The 22,403-nt window shown below is 50.5% G+C and overlaps 1 protein-coding gene and 1 long non-coding RNA gene across 6 annotated transcripts in view; one reads left to right on the forward strand and one right to left on the reverse strand.

Moving 5' to 3' along the window:
- NAGK (N-acetylglucosamine kinase) overlaps positions 1-6,306 on the reverse strand; it is a 40,576-nt gene extending 34,270 nt beyond the window's left edge. For 3 of the 4 annotated variants that reach the window (XM_058683764.1, XM_058683767.1, XM_058683765.1), the window contains exons 1-7: positions 6,176-6,306; positions 4,335-4,419; positions 4,083-4,181; positions 3,367-3,508; positions 2,452-2,562; positions 1,639-1,751; positions 94-181 (exon numbers count right to left, since the gene is read on the reverse strand). In XM_058683764.1, the coding sequence (XP_058539747.1) occupies positions 94-181; positions 1,639-1,751; positions 2,452-2,562; positions 3,367-3,508; positions 4,083-4,181; positions 4,335-4,419; positions 6,176-6,204 (667 nt within the window). In that variant the 5' untranslated portion in view covers positions 6,205-6,306. The remainder of the gene's footprint in view (positions 1-93; positions 182-1,638; positions 1,752-2,451; positions 2,563-3,366; positions 3,509-4,082; positions 4,182-4,334; positions 4,420-6,175) is intronic. The other variant, XM_058683766.1, reaches the window with a different exon arrangement.
- A 56-nt stretch (positions 6,307-6,362) lies between these two features.
- Positions 6,363-8,854, forward strand: LOC131484942 (uncharacterized). 2 transcript variants are annotated; one of them, XR_009248514.1, is made up of 2 exons: positions 6,363-6,467; positions 7,691-8,854. It is a non-coding gene; the product is annotated as an uncharacterized LOC131484942 (long non-coding RNA). The 2 variants fall into 2 exon arrangements; XR_009248513.1 differs by lacking the exon at positions 6,363-6,467 and adding an exon at positions 6,478-6,607.
- The last annotated feature ends 13,549 nt before the right edge of the window (positions 8,855-22,403 follow it).

Here is a 22,403-nt window from a genome sequence, read left to right on the forward strand (position 1 = left end):
TCCAGTTTCCATACGAACCCCATTCTATCCCCCAATTAGGGAGGTCTTTGAGAAACAAACTAAATAAAACCCTGCCCCACCTCTATCTAGTACCTTCTGCAATTTTCCGGCAAAACCCAGCAAACCTGCATTTATCAAAGTCCCTATACAGGTGGGTGAGGATTCCTAGCCGATCTGGCACCTGAGAGACAGAGAAAGGGCACAGATAGTTATCAGAAACAAAGGAAAATAACCAGTTGGCCCACCCAAGTTGACCTTCCTGATGTCTCTGTTTGGAAAGCTGGAATAATGTTTGTTTCTTAAGTTCTAGAGAATATAAAGATTTGAGATTTCTCATTTGAAAAAAGTTGTTTTCCCCACATGGATTCCATCACTCCTTGTCCTTAGCTTGGATACATACAGCACATATCACAGATCTGGGCTCACCAAGGTGTGTTCAGTAGTTCCTTGAGTTGCTCATGAAAAGATTTCTTTGGGGAAAGGAATCTAAGGACTGTCGCACATTGCAACCCTGAGTCACAGTGCACATTAGCAAATTAAAGGCCCTGTGAAGTCCAGAACCAAGAAATCTATTTGTTTCTCCCAAACCTCTCTGACCACAAACTTCTCTCCCTTCTTTCACCTCAACAAACTGCCTCTGCAGGTCCTGAGGAACCAGTGCCTCCCCAGAATACACTACGAAAATGGAACAAGGGGGCTACAATTTGGGCACCTACAGCAATATATTAAGCATGTTATGAACATGGTCTCCCTTAATCTTTGAAACGACTTTAGAAGAATGACTAAAGGACAAAAGAGGGAGTGGCAGATATATCGGTGGGTGTAGAACCAATCTGTTGGGTCAGGGTAGCTTAACTCCACTTCCCACGGCAACTGCTATCCAAAGTAATTTCTCTTCCTGGTCCTTCCCCATTCCTCACCTTGGCCCTGGCCAGAGTTTCTCTTTAATCATCAATCCATGAACTTTGAAAACACAGGTCCTATCTTCCAGCAACTCTAATTTCCTTCACTGAGCCGATCCCTAGCCCCCGTAAAGCAGCTCCCACTCAGAGGTGTCTATCAAATAGATTTCTCTTCCTTGTCTCCCCCTTTACCTCAGGTTCAGCTAAAGGCAGCTGTTTCCTAACCCACTACAAGTAAGCATGGCCCAGACAGAGGAAAAGTCAGTCCCTAATGCCCTGGGTAGGAGATTTTATCTCCCTAAGAACTTTCCCTGCCCAACTCTTTAATAAGCTGTCCTCCCTGACCCATACAGGCCAGAGACAGCTCATTGTCCAACACACCTGTGCAACCTTCACCTGCTGTCTCTGAGTACACAGTCTCCTGATCTCACCCTGCACTTCTCATTCAAGCCTAAAATGGCATCTGCCTTCATCTCCCAGCAGGGTCTAGCTGCCCAAGAATGAATTCTAGCTAACCACTTGTCCCCAGCCTACCTATTCCTCATGCCTGACAACCTCATGGAATGTATCACCTACATCATTATGAATCCTGTCCTCACTTGGAACTTTTCCATCCTCCAGCTCTGACCCACAACTCACCCCAACTTCCCTTTGGCTCATCCATCTACATTCCCTCCTGCTCAGCAGCCATTGCCCATCCCAGGTGTGCATGTTTACCAGAGGCAGGGGGAAGTACCTGGAAATAGTTGAACATTGCCTGTTTGATGTAGCCAATGTCATGAGGAGCCGCCTCTAGGTTGTCAATAGAGTCAAACACTATTTTCACTGCTTGGTGTGCAATCCAGTAGGCTGTGGAAAGCAGAGAGGACTAAGTAGATGGGGCAATCTCCCTGGGTTCACAGATAGGGAAACTCAGACCTAGACAAGTCAATGATTAGCATGGATATTACAGCAAATTAGGTGCCCCAACTCTCAGCCTTGGGGCCTCAGTTTAAACTGTATCTGACCAATCCACTAAGGGAAAGCTAGGGGGAAGACAGGACAGCGGAAGCGGTGTCACACTAGCTCCTACCCCAAAATAAAGTCGGTCAGCTGTCACACAAACCACTGTAGTCACTGCCATGAACTGACCCCAAAGGCCCCTATGAAAATGTACACCTGCTACCTATGAAGAGGTCATGCAGGAGGAGTTTCTATACCTCTCTCCTACTAGCAGACGGATACAGGATGTCCTGGCACCTATGGCCTTAACTTTCATAGTGTCAATTTCTCCCAAAGGACTCCAAAAGTGAACACAGGTAGGCAACAACTATTACGCTGAGGCATGAACCTGAATCTGGATACAGATCACTGCTGAGGACTAAGGTCAACCACTAGTCTGGCACCTCTCAGTCATTATCCTGTACTCAGAACAACTTTTCAGGAGCTGTCTGAGGAAAGCCCCAAGGGGTCGGGGGCCAAGGGCAGGGGGAGAGGAAGATGGGGAGGTGAAGGAAGAGAAGGGTCCAGGACCCCGAGCCAGAGCCAGGCCCAGTTAGCATGAGCTCACCTGAGCCCTCGTCCCCCATCATGTGGCCCCAGCCGCCACAGCCACTCTCTGAGCCATCCGGGTTGATAAGCCTGCAGTTGGAACCTGTCCCAGAGATGAGCACGATCCCACCTGGGGAAAGGGCATGGGAGGTTCAGTGTAGTCAAGGCCCCCCACGGAGCACACAGCTTCTGAGGAAAGACAGGACAGAAACCAGCCCTGGGTTCACCACCCAATCTTGTAGAGATAACCGAGCCCAGCTAGTTTCCTGCCTGAAAGTGGAGGGCCTGAGTCTCAAAGAAGCTCCAGTCTACACAGAGCCCTTCTCTGGAAGACAAGAGGAACACGAGCCTGTCTCCTCTCCCAGCCAAGAGACTACCTGCCTTACTGAGTGCCTATTATGAGCCAGGGATTATGCCAGATCCTGTTCACACAGTGATACTGATTCAACATTCTAAACTACATTTGTGAATACAACCGCCCCATTTTAGAGTGGAGGAAATTGAAACTCAGAGAGTTCTAGAACTTCTCCAAGATGGTACGCTGGCAAAATAGGAACAGAGATTGAAATGCTGATCTTGCAATAATACCAAGGCCCTTTTACACTGCTACCACAGAGCTCCTCCCATTTTCTTTTTAGCACTTAACTGCTTTCCCAGCCATCCCCATCCCCGCACTGCCCAGGGGCTCCCTCCTCTGCAGTACACTCTTAGGTTTCACTCTTCTTGCCTCTCATCAAGATACTGTTCTGCCCTCCCACCTTCTGTCCCGGGCCTTGTTCTGACAGGAACTTAAGCCAATAAAAAGAACAGGGAGAAGGGAACGGGGTATGCTGACGCCTGCCTTCCAGATATTGTAAGACAAGTTCTGCTGGCTATCCTGAAGGGGCTTTCCCAAGAAAACCAGTTCTCAGTCTCACCCCTCCCTTCTCCTCACCATCCTGCGTAGCGGTGGCGATGGAGCCGGCAGCATCGGTGGTGATTAAATAGCTTTCACTCAGGTAGGGAAATCGGTCCCTCAGCTCCTCCGTCAGCATCTTCACCGCGTCCTCCTGCTCCCCTCCGCTCAGGGACAGGCCCTAGGCCACAGGGGAGGTGAGCTAGCGAGCAGCACCCTAGACTCAGCTCCTTTCGCAACCCCCTCCCTTCATGGTGTCTGTCCCTTCTCTCTATGTCGGGGCATAAGTCGTCCTTCTACCCTAAACATGACCCGTCAGAGGGCTGTGGCTGCAAGAGGAACCTGATCTGGGAATGAACCCGGAGAGGGGATTCAACAATGCCAGGTTTGTAGCATGAGAGGGTCAGTAGTGCCCTGAACAGAAAAGTCAGGTGGAAGAGCAAGCAGAGGAGACAGACTTGGTTTGGAACACATGGGGTTTAGCTGGGCCTGCAGAACATCTCACTGAGGCTATGGCCAGGGAGTGGTCAGCACTACAGCAACTTGAGAGAAACATCCGAGCTAAGAATAACGGCTAACATTTAATGAATGCTTATAGGTCAAGCTCTGTGCTGAGCCACAAGAACAGGTGAGAATATGTGTTTCTACATCAGAGACTAAGCCCTCAAGGCCTTTCACTCTGTCGTTATCAGACTCATCTAGTGAAAATCGCTGTGTTTCTGTGACTTAATTCCCAGGCTCTATCCCAGACTCACCAAGCTTCGTAGAGGGACCAGAGGATCCACCCCTGCTTTCATCTTGGCCCTGTTCACCATCTCGTTGATCCTCTCCAAACACTTGTCTTTCCCGATCAGCTGGCCCCAAGCAAGGGAAGAGAAGTTACAAAGGCTTACATGACCTGTGTAGCCCCTATAGGCTGCTGTAAGTGGCCCCAACCACCACCTTAATGGGAGCTACAGAGAATAAAAGCACAACCAAACCCACTGGTCCCTCACTGTGGTCTTTACCCAGTGGTTTGTGCTGAGTCCATCCGCTTCTGCCACGATCCGCCCATCCTCTGAGAGTAAAAGGACCTTGGACTGTGAGCCTCCCCTACAAAACACAAGGCGGCACTCAGTCTTACTCAGACAAACCTGCAGGTACGGCTAAGCTTAAGCAGTCCTTTGTCACAGGCAGAGTCCAGTGAGATGGAGGCAGCTTCAGCAAACCCAAGTCCCGTGCCCAAGCCCACTTCTGTGGTTTGGTGTTTGATGTGCTACCGAAGTGAAACGTTCCTGCTCAGCCTCCCTTGGGAATGTCCTACTTATCCTGCAAGACCCTACTTCTCGATCACCTGGTCCTTGAGACCTCTGACATGTGGCCCACCCCAACCCCCATGGCTGCCTCAGTTAAGCCGTATCAGTGCCCCCATAACTCTCAAAGATTCTGTTAAGAATGTTTAGATGTTTTCCTATCTGCCTCTCACTAGACTACCAGCTCCATGGGGCCAAGCTCTGGATCACGTATCCACCCTCATGCCTGGCACAGCAACACTCAGTAAATGTGACTAAAGGGAACGGCACACATCTCTGCTTCTTTCACAATAGCTAAAGGCTGCCTTTCAAGGTCCAGTTCCCAGTTCTTCAAGAAACCCTTGGGAGAAACACTGGCCAGATGGCAGGGAGAGTTTATGCCTACTTAGGCAACCAAATGGCAAAATGCTTATTAATGGGGGAAACGGTCATTGGTAGTTTGGTGAGAGGTCTGTGGCGGTGTGATGTACGTTTCTTTATCGATCAGTACTCTTGGGAATATCAGAAGAGGACACCAAACGTCCCACTGTTCAAACTCAAAGACGACAAGAAGTTTCAAGGGTGTAGTCAATGCACGAGGTGGCAGATTCAGTATCCAAAAGAATTTGACAAACTAGAAAAATACGCCATTATCTTACACATGAATAGAACATGGATAAACACAAGCTCCTGTACTTTTTTTTAACAGATAGGATGGGGGAGATCAACCTCAAAAATTCACGTTAAAAAAAAAAAAGAGACATTGGGTTGCGAGCCAGCAGTGGGATGTGGCTGCCACAGAGGTAATCCCAATTTCAGATTCAAAAGTAAGTACCTGGGCTGAGACAAGAGCCACCCTCTATTAAGCTCGGGTTTGACACACCCACATCCACAGAATGCTTTCACTGGCAGGGGACTTGGCAATCCTCTCATTCATCCCTCTTCTCACTTTATACATGTGATAAAAGCCCAGATAGGGCCAAAGTCTTGCCCACAGTCATACAGAGAAGCATTATTACAAAAAATCTAGTAAACGAGCTTTTAAGCAGGAAAAATCCAAGAATGACAGAGGGCTCGATCTAGCGTGAGGAGCCTGAAGTGCCGACAAGAACAGAGAGGGGTTCCAGACACTAGTACAGGCTAGCACTTGGGCTACCCTCTGGCAAAGGTCTTTGTCCCGGCTTCCACCACACTCCCACTCCCCACCCCAGTCCAGCAACTTCACACCTGACACCAGTTCAGCCAAACTCTCTCCAGGGTCGGGAATGAGGAAAAGGAACTTCTCTAACTGGGGCCGGTGGAGTGGGTCTTCGTGGGAAAAAGAGGTGTGGTTCCGCCGTGAAACATAAAAGACCCCGCGCCCTGGCTGTGGCCACGGCACACGATCCCGCGCGGAAAGGCATGGCTGCGCTTGCACACACCCCTCCTCCGCAAGGCCCCCGCACTTCAGATGCCTAAAGTGGCCAGACTCTAAGGTGGCAGGTCACCAGCCTGCCAGCCTGGGCACGGGCTTCCTTCCGCCCTCCGACCGTTTCCAAGCTGCCCCTCCCGGGTTCCCTCCGCCGGGCCGCACTCACCCCTCTACACCCCCGTAGAGAGCGGCCATGCCTGTAGTGCGCCGCCGCAGCCGCGGATCCCGCTGTTTGGTTTCCTCCCGCCCACCTGCCCGCTCCGCACCGCCCCGCGTCACGTGAACGTCCGCGCCGTCCAGCTGTCTGCGCGGGGAGTGGCCTAGCGAGCCGCCGCTAGCCTGGGGCGGAGCCAGTGAGGGCCTCTGCGGCAACTCCGGACGCCGGCCGGATCCCTCCCCACCTCCTGGACCCTGCCTCCGGAGATGGATACCAGATCCCAAATGAAGGAGCCAGAAAGGTGTGTCCGGTTCCCACCTGCTGGATACGTCAGTGCCCTGCCCACCTCCCCAGCGCCCGGAAGTTACTGGCAGCCCCGCCTCGCGCGTGCGCACAGCCTGTGAGCCACGTTGGCTGTCGGTGACGGACTCTGAGACTGAGGTGCGACCAGTTCCCTGCGTGGATGTGGGCCCCCGGGGCGCTGAGCGCACAAGTTAGGGGCACTGCGTTAAAAATTAGGATGGCCAACCCGGCACCTGCCTGGAGATGGCAAAAGTCACGCTTGCGCGTACAAGCACCACGCAGACTTTTTGCTGCGCTCATGCCGAATGTGCTTAACCGGAAGTAACTAGAATTGGGCTGGGAAAGAAGAGCCCTCGAGGCTGTCCTTGCAACCCGGATAAGGGAGCGGTCAGCTCTTAGTACCCGCTCAGTTCAAGTCTTTGTGCAGGGAGGGTATTTGCGGGGACATAGACTACAAAACTTTTGTTGCCCTCCAACTACCACCCCACTCTCCTTCTTTACACGGAATTGGAAAAGGGAAAGAGCGAGAAGGGGAGGGGGGCGGGGAATACTAGCCATGGTTAGGAGCCGGGCTGGGGCTCCTGCAGCACTCAGCCGACTCCTCCAGGCTGCTCGGGGCCCACGATGGGACAGCTTGTCAGGTCAGGAGGGAAGTCAGCTGCCTTTGGCATCTCTTCAGCCTTAGGGAGGAGTCCTGGCCTGGTCCCGGCTCTGCCCGCCCCCCCCCCCCCCCTTCCCCGCGACGTAACTTGCATCTCCTTCTAGAGAAACCCTGCATTAGTAGCTTCTTTCCCTGATTGCCAGTTGGGTCTGGTTATGTTTTGGTGTGAACCTTTGGCATATATGTGCTTTTTTAGACTGGAAGAGAGGAGTCTTTATCTCATGTCTTACCTATTTGGGACGCTGAAACACCACAGTGGACCCTTCAAGAGTAGTTAAAATGTAAATCACTGCGTCATAGAGAATATCAGAGAGAGGATTTTTGTATGCCCATTTGTATCATTTACGTTCCTAGAACATCTGAGCTGGAAGGTGCTTAATCTAACACACGTTTTTAGAATAATGGAACTCATAGATTCTGGTGGGATTAAACTAGGCAGGTTTTTTAGAGGAGAGGAGATTACAGGTGGATTTGAAAGGACTGTGCCTTTTTGCACACTAGTGCAGTCAGCTTTGGGGCCTGTATGTGTGACAAAGTTTCCCTTTGTACTGCTTGTTTAGAAAAGGAAGCAGAAGAGAAAGTGCCCAGATTCCAAGATTCCAATGAAAGGATTAGGTTCACCACTAATTAGCTGATGACCTTGGGTGAATTACACACAATTGCTGCCGCTCACCATCTACGATGGAAATGCTTAACATCCACCTCCCCAGAATAACACAGAACTTAAATAAATACCAGAAGAATTTTGGAAACCTTAAAGTACAACACAGATTTTAACTAATTTTTATTTACATAGTTAATTACCATGTGCTGTCCAGCACCCTAGCCATATGGGACTTCTGAACACTTGAAATGTGGCTAGTCCAAAATGAGATGTGCTGTAATTGTAAAATACAGGATTGCAAAATAAGCTAACAAACAGAGACCAGCTTTGAAAACTCCCTGAGAGGACAAAACCAGTCTAGTCAAACAAACAAGGCTTAATTTAGCTTATTTTGCAAGGCTAACTTGACCTGGGTCATTTCTTGCTTTTTCCTCTAGAAATCATAAGCAAAACTTAAACTGTTTCCCAAGGTTCATAAGAAGTAACCACTGACCAGTTCCCTATCATTTAAGAAAATTTTAATGTTACAACAGCAGAGGCCACTTGTAGGCAAACAGGCTTGAGCAATGGAATGTAGAAAAGGCCCACAAGGGCTCCCTGGCTGAGTACAGACAGGCGCATCGGGCCACCCACCTCAAAATATCCATAGGCCCTAATTGACCAATGGGCTACTTACAACCAGGTATAGTTACCAAAAAAGGGAGAATTCCCTACGTGGCCGTACCTCCTCTTCCCCCTTTAAAAACAGCCCCCACCCACTGCCTTGTTGTCCACAGCTTCTCCTTTGCTGTTTTGCCTGCTTCTCCCTTGTGGTGTATTCAATAACCTGTTTCCTTTGTTCTGCTGAAGGTGAATTCTTTCACCTCCCAAGCCAGCAGCTTCCACCTGATCTTTGCCCCACATTTTGGAGGCCCCATCTATCAAGACAGATATCCCATTTAGACACCATAAATAACCAATCACAGTAAAGAATAAACAGTCACTGTTTTGTCACTAAATAAGCTGTTTTATAACAATATGTGACAACAGTGAACCTCATTCCATGTTTTGGTTTGAGTGCTCCTAGTTTGCAAACCCTTTATTTTGGAGTGTGCACAGTAAACTTTTACTACTTCAATGACTCCTTGGTTTTACTTCTGTTATTTCTGAACTTTTGACAGCATTGTACGTTATAGTTCCATAAAACTCTTACATGTACCTTTATCTCGTTTGATCATTTTACCAACCCCATGAAAATACCAGAGACTTCTAACCACATATTACAAGTGAGGAAACTGAGGCTCTGAAACCAAAGTATGAGTTTAGGCTTACACAAATGTTCCTTACTATGGGTGTGGTAGTTATGGGAAGGAAATAAGATGTTGCAATGGAGACAAGTGTTAACCTCTATTTAGCTTTGTAAAAGTTTAATGGCCCATTATACTGGGCTTGCAACATCCCAACAGCCCCTCCTGTGATGCTCATGTGGTTGGTAAAGTCCTCTTCTGCAAGCCACAGTCTTGTTCTCTGTCTTCCCTTTTTTTTTTTTTTTTTTTTTAATTTTTTTTCAATGTTTTTTATTTATTTTTGGGACAGAGAGACACAGAGCATGAACAGGGGAGGGGCAGAGAGAGAGGGAGACACAGAATTGGAAACAGGCTCCAGGCTCCGAGCTGTCAGCACAGAGCCCGACGCGGGGCTCGAACTCACAGACGCGAGATCGTGACCTGGCTGAAGTCGGCCACTTAACCGACTGCGCCACCCAGGCGCCCCTGTCTTCCCTTTTTTGTCCCTGTGAGTCCAGGGAGGCCATATTTCCATTTGGAGTGGGGGTTGGGGCAGGCAAAGGGGACAGTAGGAAAATATCTTCTCTCCCAAATCCACTTATGATCTTGGGGCAGAGGACTTTGGGGCCCAAGGTCCTCAACAGGTTATGTTGACTTGAAAGCACAACAGCTGTTTTTAGTCACTGATGTGGAGAACAAAGGTAAAAGAAATGTAGATAAATTTCCTTATAACCTGCAGCAAATACTTGACAAATACTTGAGACAGGCTGAGTATAACATTCCTCCAGGAACACCCAATTGTCTTAATGCTTTGCTGGAGGGAGAAACAAGTGGTTAACTGATAAAGCTCACAGTAAACTAGTGGTTAACTGACAGAGATCACAGTCAGGCAGGACAAGAGTCTGTATCAGTTTGCAACTGTCTTAATGATTTACAAGAAAAAAAAACGATCTTATCAATAGCCAAACTTCCAGAAACCTATAGATTCAAAGTCCTGGAACCCTGTCATCACCCTCCCCTCCATAGGGTAGAAAATCATATATAATCAGTCACTCCTCATAATCCCAGGGCAGCTCTTTGTGTCCACAGGTCTTGTCCCCGTGCTTTAATAAAATCACCTTTTTGCACTAAAGATGTGTCAAGAATTCTTTCTTGGCCATCGGCTCCTAACCCCCACATTTCCACATCACTAACCACTGTATTTCCAGGGCTAACCTCAGTCCAGGGCAGGTGAGAGGAGTACAGGGCTAACCTCAGGGCAGGGTAGTTTTGAGAGTGCTTATAAACTATAAAGCACTGTACTGCAGTCATGAGAGGTAGTAAATGCCCCACTGTGAATGAACGAAAGAAAAAAACGAACAATTTTGTTTTGTTTTGTTTTGTTTTCAATGTTTTTGAGAGAGAGAAAGGAAGACAGAGAATCCAAAGCAGGCTCCGCGCTGTCAGCAAAAAGCCCGGTGTGGGGCTCAAACCCATAAACCTTGAGATCATGACCTGAGCTGAAGTCAGACACCTAACCAACTGAGCCACCTAGGCGCCCCCAAGCTGTTTCTATAGCACAGACAATTTGCAGAACTGATTGAGGAGAGAAAGATGTTTGGAGAAAACAGAAGGGAAACTGGCCTGGGGGAGCAAGAGTTGGAGAAGTGGTCAAGGGGCCTCAAAGGGATCCAGCCCTAATTTGTCCTAAATTGGGAAGTTGCCAGCACAAGTGTGACCTCAGCACTGTTTAGGATTATTAATCTGGCAGGTTCCTTATACCAGGACAAATGGAAGGGAAGAACCTGGAGCAGGGAGACATTTAGAAAGCTGGGGCAATGGCCCAGGCAAGAATGAGATGAACAAGGAATTGATAAGGGATAAGGTAGAGCAGAAGTCAGGAGGAGGGATCCAAGTAAGGGGTCCTGCTGACCTCTCCCTCTGTTGATCTGGGATGAGGGCAGAGACAGAAGCTGGAGTTCACTTTCCCACAGTGAAAGAAGACAGGTAAGGAGCTCCTTACTGGGGATGGAGGTGGGACTCCAGGGCTGGTAAGGCAAGAGACAGGCTCTTCCAGACCTGCAGGACAGCCGAGAATAAGTCAGAAGATGTGAGGAGGGGTATGAGAGACAGAGTGCAGAAGCAGGTGTAGATGGTTGACTATAAATAATCTATCTGATCTTCTAGTCTCCTGCCCTCGGCCTGAAGATGTGCGGTCTTAGGCCAGTGCAGCCATCCCAGAAAATCAGGTTGGTTTATTCCTTCTTCCTGAGTGTGTGGGTGTCTGTGTGTGTGGTTTATATGCATGTTTTGGCTTACGTGTACCTACCTATATGTAGGTGTATATATATTTATTTATATATTTGGACCTGTATAGGCTTCTAAGTGACTTCTGTGTTTACAAGGACATGTATCTGAGACAATATCTTTATGCATTTTTCTGTACTTAGTGTACATATCAAATTACAATTAGAATTTCAATTCTTTTTTTTAATGTTTATTTTTTGAGAGAGAGAGAGAGTGTACGTGCGCGCGAGTGGGAGGGGGGCAGAGAGAGAGGGAGACAGAATCTGAAGCAGGCTCCAGGCTCGGAGCTGTCAGCACAGAGCCTGATGTGGGGCTCGAACTCACTAACCATGAGATCATGACCTGAGCCACTTAACTGACTGAGCCACCTAGACACCCCTAGAATTTCAATTCTTAAAGGAACCTAAGCAATCCTGGATACGTAGGCACCTCTGAGCAGACGCATAGATGTATAAATGTAACTTTGCAGTGCTATGCTGGAACTGTCTTACACTAGCTCACAAAGAACTAATTGTGCACATATTTCTAACTTGCATTAGGTGATAATCACATTATAGCTCGAAATTGCCATGGTGGGAATATTTACAACACAGAAATCAATAACTGCTATAAATCAGGTTGTTGTTTTCCAGAAAGCTGACTGCTAAACACTTACCAGCTCACACTGGGTATATATGTTTTATGTGTGTATGAGACATCTGTGCTCTGTGTGTATCAGTACATATATGTACCTAAAAGTACATATATGATGGGGCACCTGGGTGGCTCAGTCCATTAAGCGTCCAACTTCACCTCAGGTTATGATCCCACAGTTTGTGGTTTCGAGCCCTGTGTCAAGGCCTGCGCTGACAGCTCAGAGCCTGGGCCCTGCTTCAGATTCGGTGGCTCCCTCTCTCTCTGCCCCTCCTCCACTCATGCTCTGTCTCTCTCAAAAATAAATAGATAAACAAAAAAAGAAGTACATGTATGAAAGTATTTACCTGTGTAGTGGGTTCACTTTTTGATAGACCACAAACTCAGGGGTGCTAAACTGCAACTCGTTTCCTACAACTAAGATTAATTCCTGTCTCAGTCCTCTGCTATTAATCTAATCATGTACAGGTGAACTCAGTCATTTCAGGTTTCAGTGTAGACCAAACACTTGCGCCCCTCTCCCCCAGTAGTTCCCCAGGTTTGCATCTGAGGGCCAGGGTTAAATAACATGCAGCAGCGTGAAGAGGCACGGCCATACCAGCTGCCAAGATGCCCAGTTCTCCTGTGAGGGCCTCTAACCAGTCTCCCTCTCCTGAGATTTTCCAGGCCCCAGGAAGCCTCTAGTTGTTCAGTCTAGACTGCCATTTTTGGAACCTGTCCTCTTGTCAGGTTCAGAGGGGTTAGTTTCCTTCCTCCTGGGCATCCCTCCAGGATGCCGTCTCCAGGATTAATGGGGGGGGGGGGGGGGAAGAGGAGCATCATGTCACCTAACTACACAACACCCATAAGATAAACTGCAAGCCCATCTCATAGAGACCAAAATGCCCATAGGTCAAGGGCCTCACAGAGGGCCAAGCTGGGGTTTGAACCCAGTTCTTTCTGACTCTAAAGCCTTTCCACTCTACCAGATGGCCCCAATTCTCAGCAGATTAGGGGCACTTGGTACATACTTTTGGTCAGGATGCTTTAGGCCACTGATGCTCAATAAATCATAGAATTCCACATTCCGTCATCTGACTTTGCACCAACTGTTGTTACCTGCCCTGACGCTGTAGTACAGCAGGAAATCCAGAAATAAGTGTACCCGGAGCAAGGGCCAGGAGGCTGACCCTGTAGGGAGTCTGAGACATGTAAAGGGGCGGGCAGGGGGGATGAGTCTCACCAACTTCCACTCCCCAGCCTGTCCCATTCCTTTCTCAGGATTTGTTCTTTGGCACCTAGCTGGAGCCCTGGACCCAGAACTTTCTGAGCTGCCGACAGTCTGTGTCCCAGGAGGGAAGGGCAAACCACTGAGGGTGGGGTGGGTTAGGCAGGCTAGCCCTGAGGTCAGATGCTCCCAGGAGGGAAGAGGTCCCTCCATTGCAAGGGAGAGGCGGGTAGAGGGGAAGCCTCATCTCTTCCAGGCCCCTGCCTTGCCTATATGCAAATGTAGGGAAACCAGACACCCCCTTTAATAAAATTACTTCTTTTTCCAAAAATAAAGAATTGTTTTTATTGAGACAACTGTAGCAATTGTAAGCAACACTACAGAGAGATCCCAGGGCCTGTAGCACAATATCACACCCAGATATTGACACAGATCTATCAGTCTCCCAGATTTTCCCAGTTTCCCTGTACCTGCTTTCGTGTGTGCACATGTGTGTGTATGTGTGTTAGTTCTGTGTAGTTTCATCACAATTGTAGGTCCATATGTCGGCTGCCACAGTCCCGTCTCCACAAGGATCCCGCAAAGTACCCCTTTTTTATCCACACTCCCTCCCTTCCTCCATCCCCTTTCCTGATGCTGGCAACCACTAGTTTGTTCTTCATTTTCCATAACCTTGTAATTTCAAGAATGTGATATAAACGGAAGCTTTTTTCACAAAGCACAGTTCCCTGGAGGCTCATTCAAGTTGTCGTATGTCTCAATGGCTCCTTCCCATTGCTGAGTAGCATTCCACCATTTGGATGGAGTGCATCTCTTTCTAGTGAAATATTTCCCACATACAAAATCCTGTATAATGGACATAAAGGTTATAAAGTTGTGGCTCCTTATCTGCAAATCCTTGAGCCTCACAGAAGAATCTGGAAAATAAGGAGAAACTCCATGTTTTGGCACCCACCCTTGAGCACTTGTGGTGAGTATTTGTCCCCAGGCTGGGTGGGACTGTTTTCTGGGAAGGGGCTGAGCAGGTGTTGGGACCTCAGAAGGGAGAAGAGATAAATAAGCCTCTGCCAGACTAGCACCTGTCTAGACAAGGGCCTCTCTTTCTGCTCTGACTTCTTTTGGACAGAGGAGGCTGTCTGGAGCCAGTAGAGGCTGGGCAGGGACCCCTCTCAGAGCAAGTCACCACCAGCACCAGCTGCTGCCTGGGGATGGGACAAGTGCAAGGGCAGTCCTAGGATCAGACAGGCCTCTGCCAACAGGGCTCCTGGAAGGAGGTGGGAATTCAGGACCCAGACCTCTGGGGCTTTGTCTCCCGGAGCTGAGCCTGGCTAGGATCCTCTTATCAGGCACTAAGTGTCTGTGTTTGGACACACAGTAAGCAGCTCAAGCCTTGGACTGGCTCAGGACCTCCAGGGAGAGCCCATGAGAGAAGGGGTGGTCCCCTGAGTCAGGTAGAGGGAGAGAAGTGAGGAAAGCAGAGGCTGGGAGATTTGCTCCAGGGTAGCCAGGCGTCCTGACTGGCTCTGCCACTCCCTACAGGTGCCCAAAAGACTTCCCTTCCAGCCCAAGCTCCCTCCTCCCAGAATCCTGAGGGTTTGCAACCTCCTCCTCAACTTACCCTTTCTATCAGCCAGCGTTGCATCTCTGTGTGAGGGTGAGCCTGCTCCCTTCTAACCCGGCCCCTTTAGGACTCTCCCAAGGGTGGGCACCCCTCCCTGAAAATCTGACACTCAGAAGTGAGGGAAAGGGGCTTCTAGTGGCAACCAGTGCATCCCTTCTGAGCACCCTCACGTGCCTGCCAGGGCTTGAACCAGGCTGCAGGTGGACAGACGTGGGTCTCACGGACTGGCTGGGCAGGCAAGGCGTCACCTCCTAGAAAGTTCACTCAGAAGCTCAGAAGTCACAGGGAGGCAGCAGATGAGACTGATGAGGACTGTGGACTCAGTACAAACAGAGGTCAGAGAAGAAAGGGGTTAGAGTGGCCTAGAAATCTCGGCAAGGCTTTTGTGGAGGAGGGATGCTGCCTGGGTCTTGAAAGACTGGTAGGAACTGACTGGACAGGCAGAGAGAAGGAGCAGGAAGAGCACTGTGAATGAAGTAAGAGGGGTGAGTAGGAGAGTCTGTGCAGGGCAGGGGCCAGGATGAGTGGGATTCTTTAGGATTCCAGAGCCAGGATGCAGAGTGTCTTGTGAGGGCGGGTAACTTTCCTTCCCTGGCCAGTGTGACCTGGCCAGTGTGACCTGTGGGGCAGAAGACTAAACAGAAGGAAGAAGAAGGCTGAGCAGTAGCCTAATCAGTTGAAACAGTCCTCTTGCAGGGTGCCATGCAGGGCTCAGAGAGCTCCTGAGCTCCTTGGAGCTGACCCCTGCTATTGAAATATGTTGAAATACCTGCAAAGAAGTAATGAGACCAGTGGTCTGGTTTGTGCAGGACTGAGGGAGGTCCTGGGATATGGCACTTGCAGTTGTAAAAATGGGATGAGTTGGTCACCCTTTAAAAACAATCCTTTCTGGAGAGGGCCGTCCTAGAGCAAGTCTGAAGGGGCTGCCCCAACGATCCATGACAGATTATATGACTCAAGTATTTTTTAGGAGAAATGTTCAGATTTCAGCTCTATAGAATTGTCTTCCAGTACTTTAGGAGAGCAGGATTTACATGTGACAGCAAATAACAGAATGAAGTATTACCCACAGAGCAATTCAGGAATGTTTCCCAAATGCTGTTTCCTCAGGAGATGTTAACTGGTAATTCCAGAACAAAGGCTTCCAGTGATTCTTGGGAACACAGTCCTCTACCATCGGTCCTCCTGCCATACCCTTACCTTGGAGAGTTCTGCTGCCTGTCAGTACTTTAAGGCTCAGAAAAGCCCCAAGGGAGAGAAACCTGTTTCATCCTGTTTAATGGCTCAATAAACAAGGTTATTTGCACAGAAGGAGCCTTGTCTTTACCCCCGCTGCAAATGCTTTCACCCAACACATACAAATTTTCTCATAATTCCAGACTGGAAAACTCTGGAAAAGAACATAGATCTATAGGATCACCCACTTCATGCTCCTGGAGGGCCTGTACCAACTCAGTAATCCCATGGGCAGACTTTAAAGATAATCCAGCTAGAAGTGTAATTTCCATTCGTGTTCAATTTCTCCCCTCTCTCTCTCTCTCTCTCTTTTTCTTTAATAATCCATTGTCTTTTAAATGCTGGACTTTTCCGCTCTTCACCCTAAGGCCTCAGGCTTGGGCTTTGATTCTCTCTGGGCTGGAACCACCAGAAGCCTTGGATCATCCTCTTGCCTTGCAGGGTAGGAGGAGGGGCTGGCTGTCCTCCACTCCTCCTTCCCTGGGGCAGCCCAGATTCCGGGTCAGTAAGACCTTGGCCTGCCCCAGCCTTTTCCTCCTAAGGAGAGGGGCAAGGTGGCTGTCAGCTCTCCAGACCCAGAGCAGGGGTCTGGGCTGGCCTGGGAGGCCCAGAGCCTGTTGTGGACCTTCTCTAGCACACTGCCTCTCTCTGGGTGGTGGAATATATCAAAGGAGGTCACTGGAGTTGTTGACCAGATGGGGTTTGTGCAGTCATGAATCCCCAGCTGGGGCACTGGGGGAAGAAAGACAGGGGAGGGATGGTGCTGCCCCAATCCTCCCTGAGCTCTGCAGTCCCCTACATGGGGCAGATCAGGCAAGGGTGTGGCCACAGGTTGGTTGCAAAACCAGGCCAGAGCACCAGTAGAGGGGCCTCCCTGGAGGAGGCAGCATTGGAGGATGGCGTGGAGAGTGACAGATATTACAGTCCCAAACTGGAAGGAAGCTTGGGGCCTGGCAAAACTGTGAAAGGATATAAGTTAGGATCTGGAAGAATGAAAAGTGGGAGCAAGGAGAGCACCTCTGTACAGGAAACCAGGTCTTGAGCTTTCTCAAGGCCCGGGCACAACCCCGCTGTCTGGGAAGAAAGTCAGATAACCCAGCACCCACCCGAGGATCCCAGACACGGCTGAGGAAAATCCACTTTATCTTCACCCAAACCCTAATATCTCAGAAATGGGGTGTGGTGGCATTAAGCTAGGGCAGCTGCTTCTACTCTAAAAACAGTTCACTGAAAATCCCTGGCAATGGGGTGTTGAGAGCATAAGCGTATCAAGCTTACGGCCCTGACAGATGGATACAAGCAAGGATCGATTTTAATGTTCCAGTTAGCGGTGTTTTTTCTTCCCACCTTTCAGGACCTCCCCCACCCCCACCCCCTGCCATATCAGGGGATGTGTACTTTAACAGAAACCCTGTGGGAGAGCAAGGATTGACCTAGAGGGCCCAATGTCCGATGGTGGCATTTCAGGTGCTGTGACAGAGATCTTTGGGCTTGGAATCTTCCCCATACCCCTGTTACCACACCACAGCCCTTAGGCACATGCCCACCCCACGGCCAATCCTGTTTGCTGAGATATCTCTGCTCCCTTTCGGGAGTGAGAGGAGCGGGGGCCACCGTCAGAGGGCCTCGCTGGCCCAGCTGGTCCCACATGGCCAGGCATGTGCGGTTCAGTGGCCGGCTGAGGCCTAAGCAGAGGGGACAGCAGTGCCTTTCCTGAGACAAGTGGGAAGAAGGTATCAGCCATGGCTGACCGAGCGGTGACCCAAGGCCCAACACAGAGCCAATTAGCGGCCACCACGATGGTGGTGGGCTTGCCGCAGCTTCCACGGGAAGCCCCACGTGCAACCGGCGTGTCAGGCTGAGTTAGCACCGGGAGGGCTGAGTGGAGTCCTGCTGGAGGCTGCCTGGATGGGGGAACATGGGTGATAACACTTCCCCCTGGGCTCTGGGGAGCCGGGCACGTGAGCACGCATGCCTCTGCCTGTGCCTGCGCCCATGTGCGTGGTTGTGAGTGCTCACGCGCACATTCACAATTGAGGACTTGCGTGTCTGTGTGCCTGCCTGCTCATGTTCGTTCAGCACGTTTCGTTCATTTAACGTACTTTGTGTGTCTACTTCATGCCGACTTCGTGTGCACTTGGGCATTCTGAGACTAAACAGGCCAAAGTCTCTGCCCTCATGGGGCTTCCATTCTAGTGGGAGAGACAAAAAAGAAACAAATAAACATCTATGTGGAAGCACAGTAGTAAGTGCCACGGGGAAAGGTAAAACAGGAAATGGGGTGGGGGAGTTATTTGAGAATGTGATCAGGGAGGGCCCCTCTGAAGAGGTGACCTTCACCTAAATGATGGCAGCCTGTTGAATATCAGGAGGAGGATGGCTATAGACAGATGGCGGGCATCGGGGACAGAGCAAGAGGAGTTAGAATTCTACCACGCTGCCGGTGTGCATGGCGTGGACAGGAGGAAAAGGGAGATTCCACAGCTGTGGAGACATCTGATGGTCCAGACAGTGGGACAGCCCTCTGGGTAAAAATCTATTTGCCCAGCTCAGCTCTAAGGGGTAATTCTGACCCTCCCCCAAATCCAGTCCCAGGGTCAAGCACACAGAGACCTCTCTACTTGTGTGGGTCCCGACTGTCCCCAGGCACAGTCCCCTCAGCTCTGCCAATCCAATTGTGCCCATATAGTGCCAGCCACAGGAAGCCATTGCCCAGGAAGACAGAACAGGACCCTCCCAGCCCTAAAACCAGAGCCTGAAACTGGTCTCATCCTAGTGGCCAGAGGCAACTGGCGTGATGTGTAGGACCTGCTGGCAGGTCGGTGTGATGTGATGGCTGAGAGGCTGGAGGGGAACACTGGGGATCCAGCCCAGGCTCCCCTTCGGAGGTCTGGCATTGTGTAGCAACCAGGGTGGAAAAGAGGGAAGCTGGTGGCCTCTCCAGCCCTTGCTGTCTTGCCCAATCCCTCTTCACAAACAAGGCAGGATCCAGCTCCCAGCAAAGAGGCCAAGAGCCAGCTTCAGACTTTGCCTTCTATTGCCTAAACCCCACAGCCCTGGAACAGAGAGCCTCATTAGCTCAGGAGGGGAAGCTGAGCTGTGCCCTGCTCAGGAGACCTCCAGGAAAGGGCAGGTGAAAGAAAGGAAAGGGAGGTGGTTGGGTGGGAAACACTGCTATTGCCTTGCCAAACCAACCAAAGCCTTCCTGCCACCGTGGAAGATTGACTTGGGTGTCCCAGGATGATGTCAGGCATGGAGCCTGTGTCCATGTGTCTCACTGGGAGCTGTGTCTGTGGGTCTACTTGTGTATGTGTGCTTTTGATATCTAGGTCAGTCTGGTACCTTTCCGATTGTTCACGTGTCTGTGAGTGAGTCCCATGTGCCTATATGTCTGCCTGTGGGCCCCTCTGTGGCCCCTGAACATGCAGGCTGTGTGGGGGCCTCTGTGTGTACATGCCTTTCTGGGCATGAGTGGGCGAGTTGTCTTGAGGTTTGTCACCTGTCAGCCTCTGAGGTCTGTACCACCCTGTTCCTTAGCCTGGCCCTGAGGCTCTGGGGAGAAGCTGCCTGCTCCACTCTTGTCAAGGCTGTAGACAGGGTGGCAAGAAGACTCGTAGTTCTTGGGAGATGTGATTCTGCTGCTGTTGGCTGGCAGAGATTTGCACTTAGCTTTGCCTACATGTTGCCACCCACCCCACCCCCACTCCCGCTGCCACACAGCTAGCCAGACCAGTGGCATGCTGATTCTGGCCTCTTACTGGCCTCTGGCTATGGCTTCAGGCTCTCATCACTGTCGCTGCCCACGCTGAAGGAGTATGGAGGCTGGGGATGAGGAAAGGCAGGCAGGCTGGCTGGGACAGCAGTTCATCCAGTATGTTGGGCTCAGATTTCGGATTTGGGAGGAAATTAAGAGGTAATCTGGTCCTCTTCCCCAATTTAACGGGTTTTATCAGCTACAGTTGTGGCTCCGTGTGAGGGTGAGCCTGCTCCCTTCTAACCCGGCCCCTTTAGGACTCTCCCAAGGGTGGGAACCCCTCCCTGAAAATCTGACACTCAGAAGTGAGGGAAAGGGGCTCCTAGTGGCAACCAGTGCATCCCTTCTGAGCACCTCCACGTGCCTGCCAGGGATTGAACCAGGCTGCAGGTGGACAGACGTGGGTCTCACGGACTGGCTGGGCAGGCAAGGCGTCACCTCCTAGAAAGTTCACTCAGAAGCTCAGAAGTCACAGGGAGGCAGCAGATGAGACTGATGAGGACTGTGGACTCAGTTTAAACAGGAGGTCAGAGAAGAAAGGGGTTAGAGTGGCCTAGAACTCTCAGCAAGGCTTTTGTGGAGGAGGGATGCTGCCTGGGCCTTGAAAGACTGGTAGGAACTGACTGGACAGGCAGAGAGAAGGGGCAGGAAGAGCACTGTGAAGTAAGAAGGGTGAGTAGGAGAGTCTTTGCAGGGCAGGGGTCAGGATGAGTGGGATTCTTTAGGGTTCTAGAGCCATGGCTCAAAATGTCTCATGTGGGGTTGGGAGTAGGGCCAGGAAAGCTCCAGAGAGCTGTCCTTGGCTGAGTAGGGATGAGAGGAGGATGAAGAAAGGCAGGCTGGGTAGGGCAGCTGAGAGGAGGAGGTGGGTATGAGTGCTCAGGACTCTTGTGACCCCACCGTCTCCTGTGCTCTCCTTTTCCTGAGGATAGAAGTTCCCATCCAGCTGCCCTGAGGAAACCCTATGCAAACAGGAGACTTGCTGCCACCCAGGTCCCAGCCAGAGAGTCTGATTCCATCAGTCTGAGGTCATTACATTGTGTGACCAGGACCAAGAACCATTTGACTCAGTGTTGGACAAGGGGGGGAAGGGTCAGTCCAGCTGGCCGTGAGATGGAAAGGGCCCAAACTTGGGGTCAGCACTATTGAGCCCTGGGAACCTCTTCTCCTGAGACACTTAGAATTCTGGAGTTGCAAGAAACAGAAACTCAGTGGTGCCTCACAGAGCCAAGGATAAGAAGGTAGCTGGGAAGGGAAGGGCCTGGAACTAGGATCTGGAAGGCCCAGGCCATGATCCACTGACTGTACCCTAGGAACATATCAGCCTTGGCCTTCTCATGGCGGCCTGGCTTCCTTTGTTGTCATCCACATGATAGGCCTGCAGGTTGACCCCTCAATGGCCAAGTGCCACACACCACACACAGGCTGGTCCTGCTTTCTCTCAGGCACCTTTCCAGTTCTGGGAGATAATGATGAGTTTGGCTAGCTTAGGTAAAGAGGATCAGGGGCGCCTGGGTGGCTTGGTCGGTTGAGCGTCCAACTTCGGCTCAGGTCATGATCTCACGGCCCGTGGGTTCGAGCCCCGCATCGGGCTCTGTGCTGACCGCTCAGAGCCTGCAGCCTGTTTCGGATTCTGTGTCTCCCTCTCTCTCTGTCCCTCCCCTGTTCATGCTTTGTCTCTCTCTGTCTCAAAAATTAATAAAAACGTTGAAGAAGAAAAAAAAATTAAAAAAAAGAAGATCAGTTTGCCTAGCTTGGGTCAAGGCTCTACCTCTTGAGGGGGTGCAGTATCACCCAGCAGAAATATGGCTGTAGGTGGGATAGATTTGCCCACCAGAAGCCCCTCTTCATGATAGGCTCCGTGACAGGTGCTGGGGTATAGAAATGAGCACATATAGAAACGAGCAAGGCTGGAGTCTGCATCTGAGGCAAGAAAGCACAGAAAGAGAAGAAACCTCTCCTCTCTCTCCCTCTTTCTCTCTCTCTTGTCTGCGTGAGCGGAGAGGGGGCATGCCGAGGCAAGGAGGGCTCCCCAGTGGGGCTTTACATTTACAGGTTGTTGGATTTGAATTGCATCACACCTCCACCTCCTCTTCCTGCTTCTCCTGCCTGCCCCCGCCCCCCATGGCTGATAACAGAGAGTTTTGTTTTGTTTTGAAAAGCAGGGCACCGTTGCTGCCCTAAACAAAATAGGGGTTCTGGCAGGAGGGGACAAGGCAAGGAGGAGGTCTGGCAGTAGCCTGCTCAGCCTACATGTGGCCATTCCCCTTTATTGTAAGCACCTGACTCAGACCCACCGCAGGGCCACAAGGGAGGTGAGGAAAAGTTTGTCAAAGTGGAGGAGAGTGTCACATATGAGACTGGCTGGAAGGAGAGGCCGTTTGGGAGTGTGTGCATGTGAAGCATCTGAAGAATGGGTATTCTGAGGCCAAGTATCCTGGGGAAAGGCGTCTGTGCGTGCCTAAGAACAAGCCTCAGGCCCAGACCACTTCCTCACCAAGAGACAAAAAGCCCACAGAGCTATGCTGGGCTTATCACCTCTTGTGAGAATGTCTTTCCCTGTTTCAGACTGGATGTGTGTCTCTTTGTTCTGCCCAAGTGGTGTGTCAATAGCCCTCGGGCACACCCCCCAGCCTTCCATATTTCAAAGTCCAGGGAGGAGTTGGG

Source organism: Neofelis nebulosa, chromosome 9 (assembly GCF_028018385.1).
Source record: "Neofelis nebulosa isolate mNeoNeb1 chromosome 9, mNeoNeb1.pri, whole genome shotgun sequence".
Lineage (NCBI taxonomy): Eukaryota > Metazoa > Chordata > Mammalia > Carnivora > Felidae > Neofelis > Neofelis nebulosa.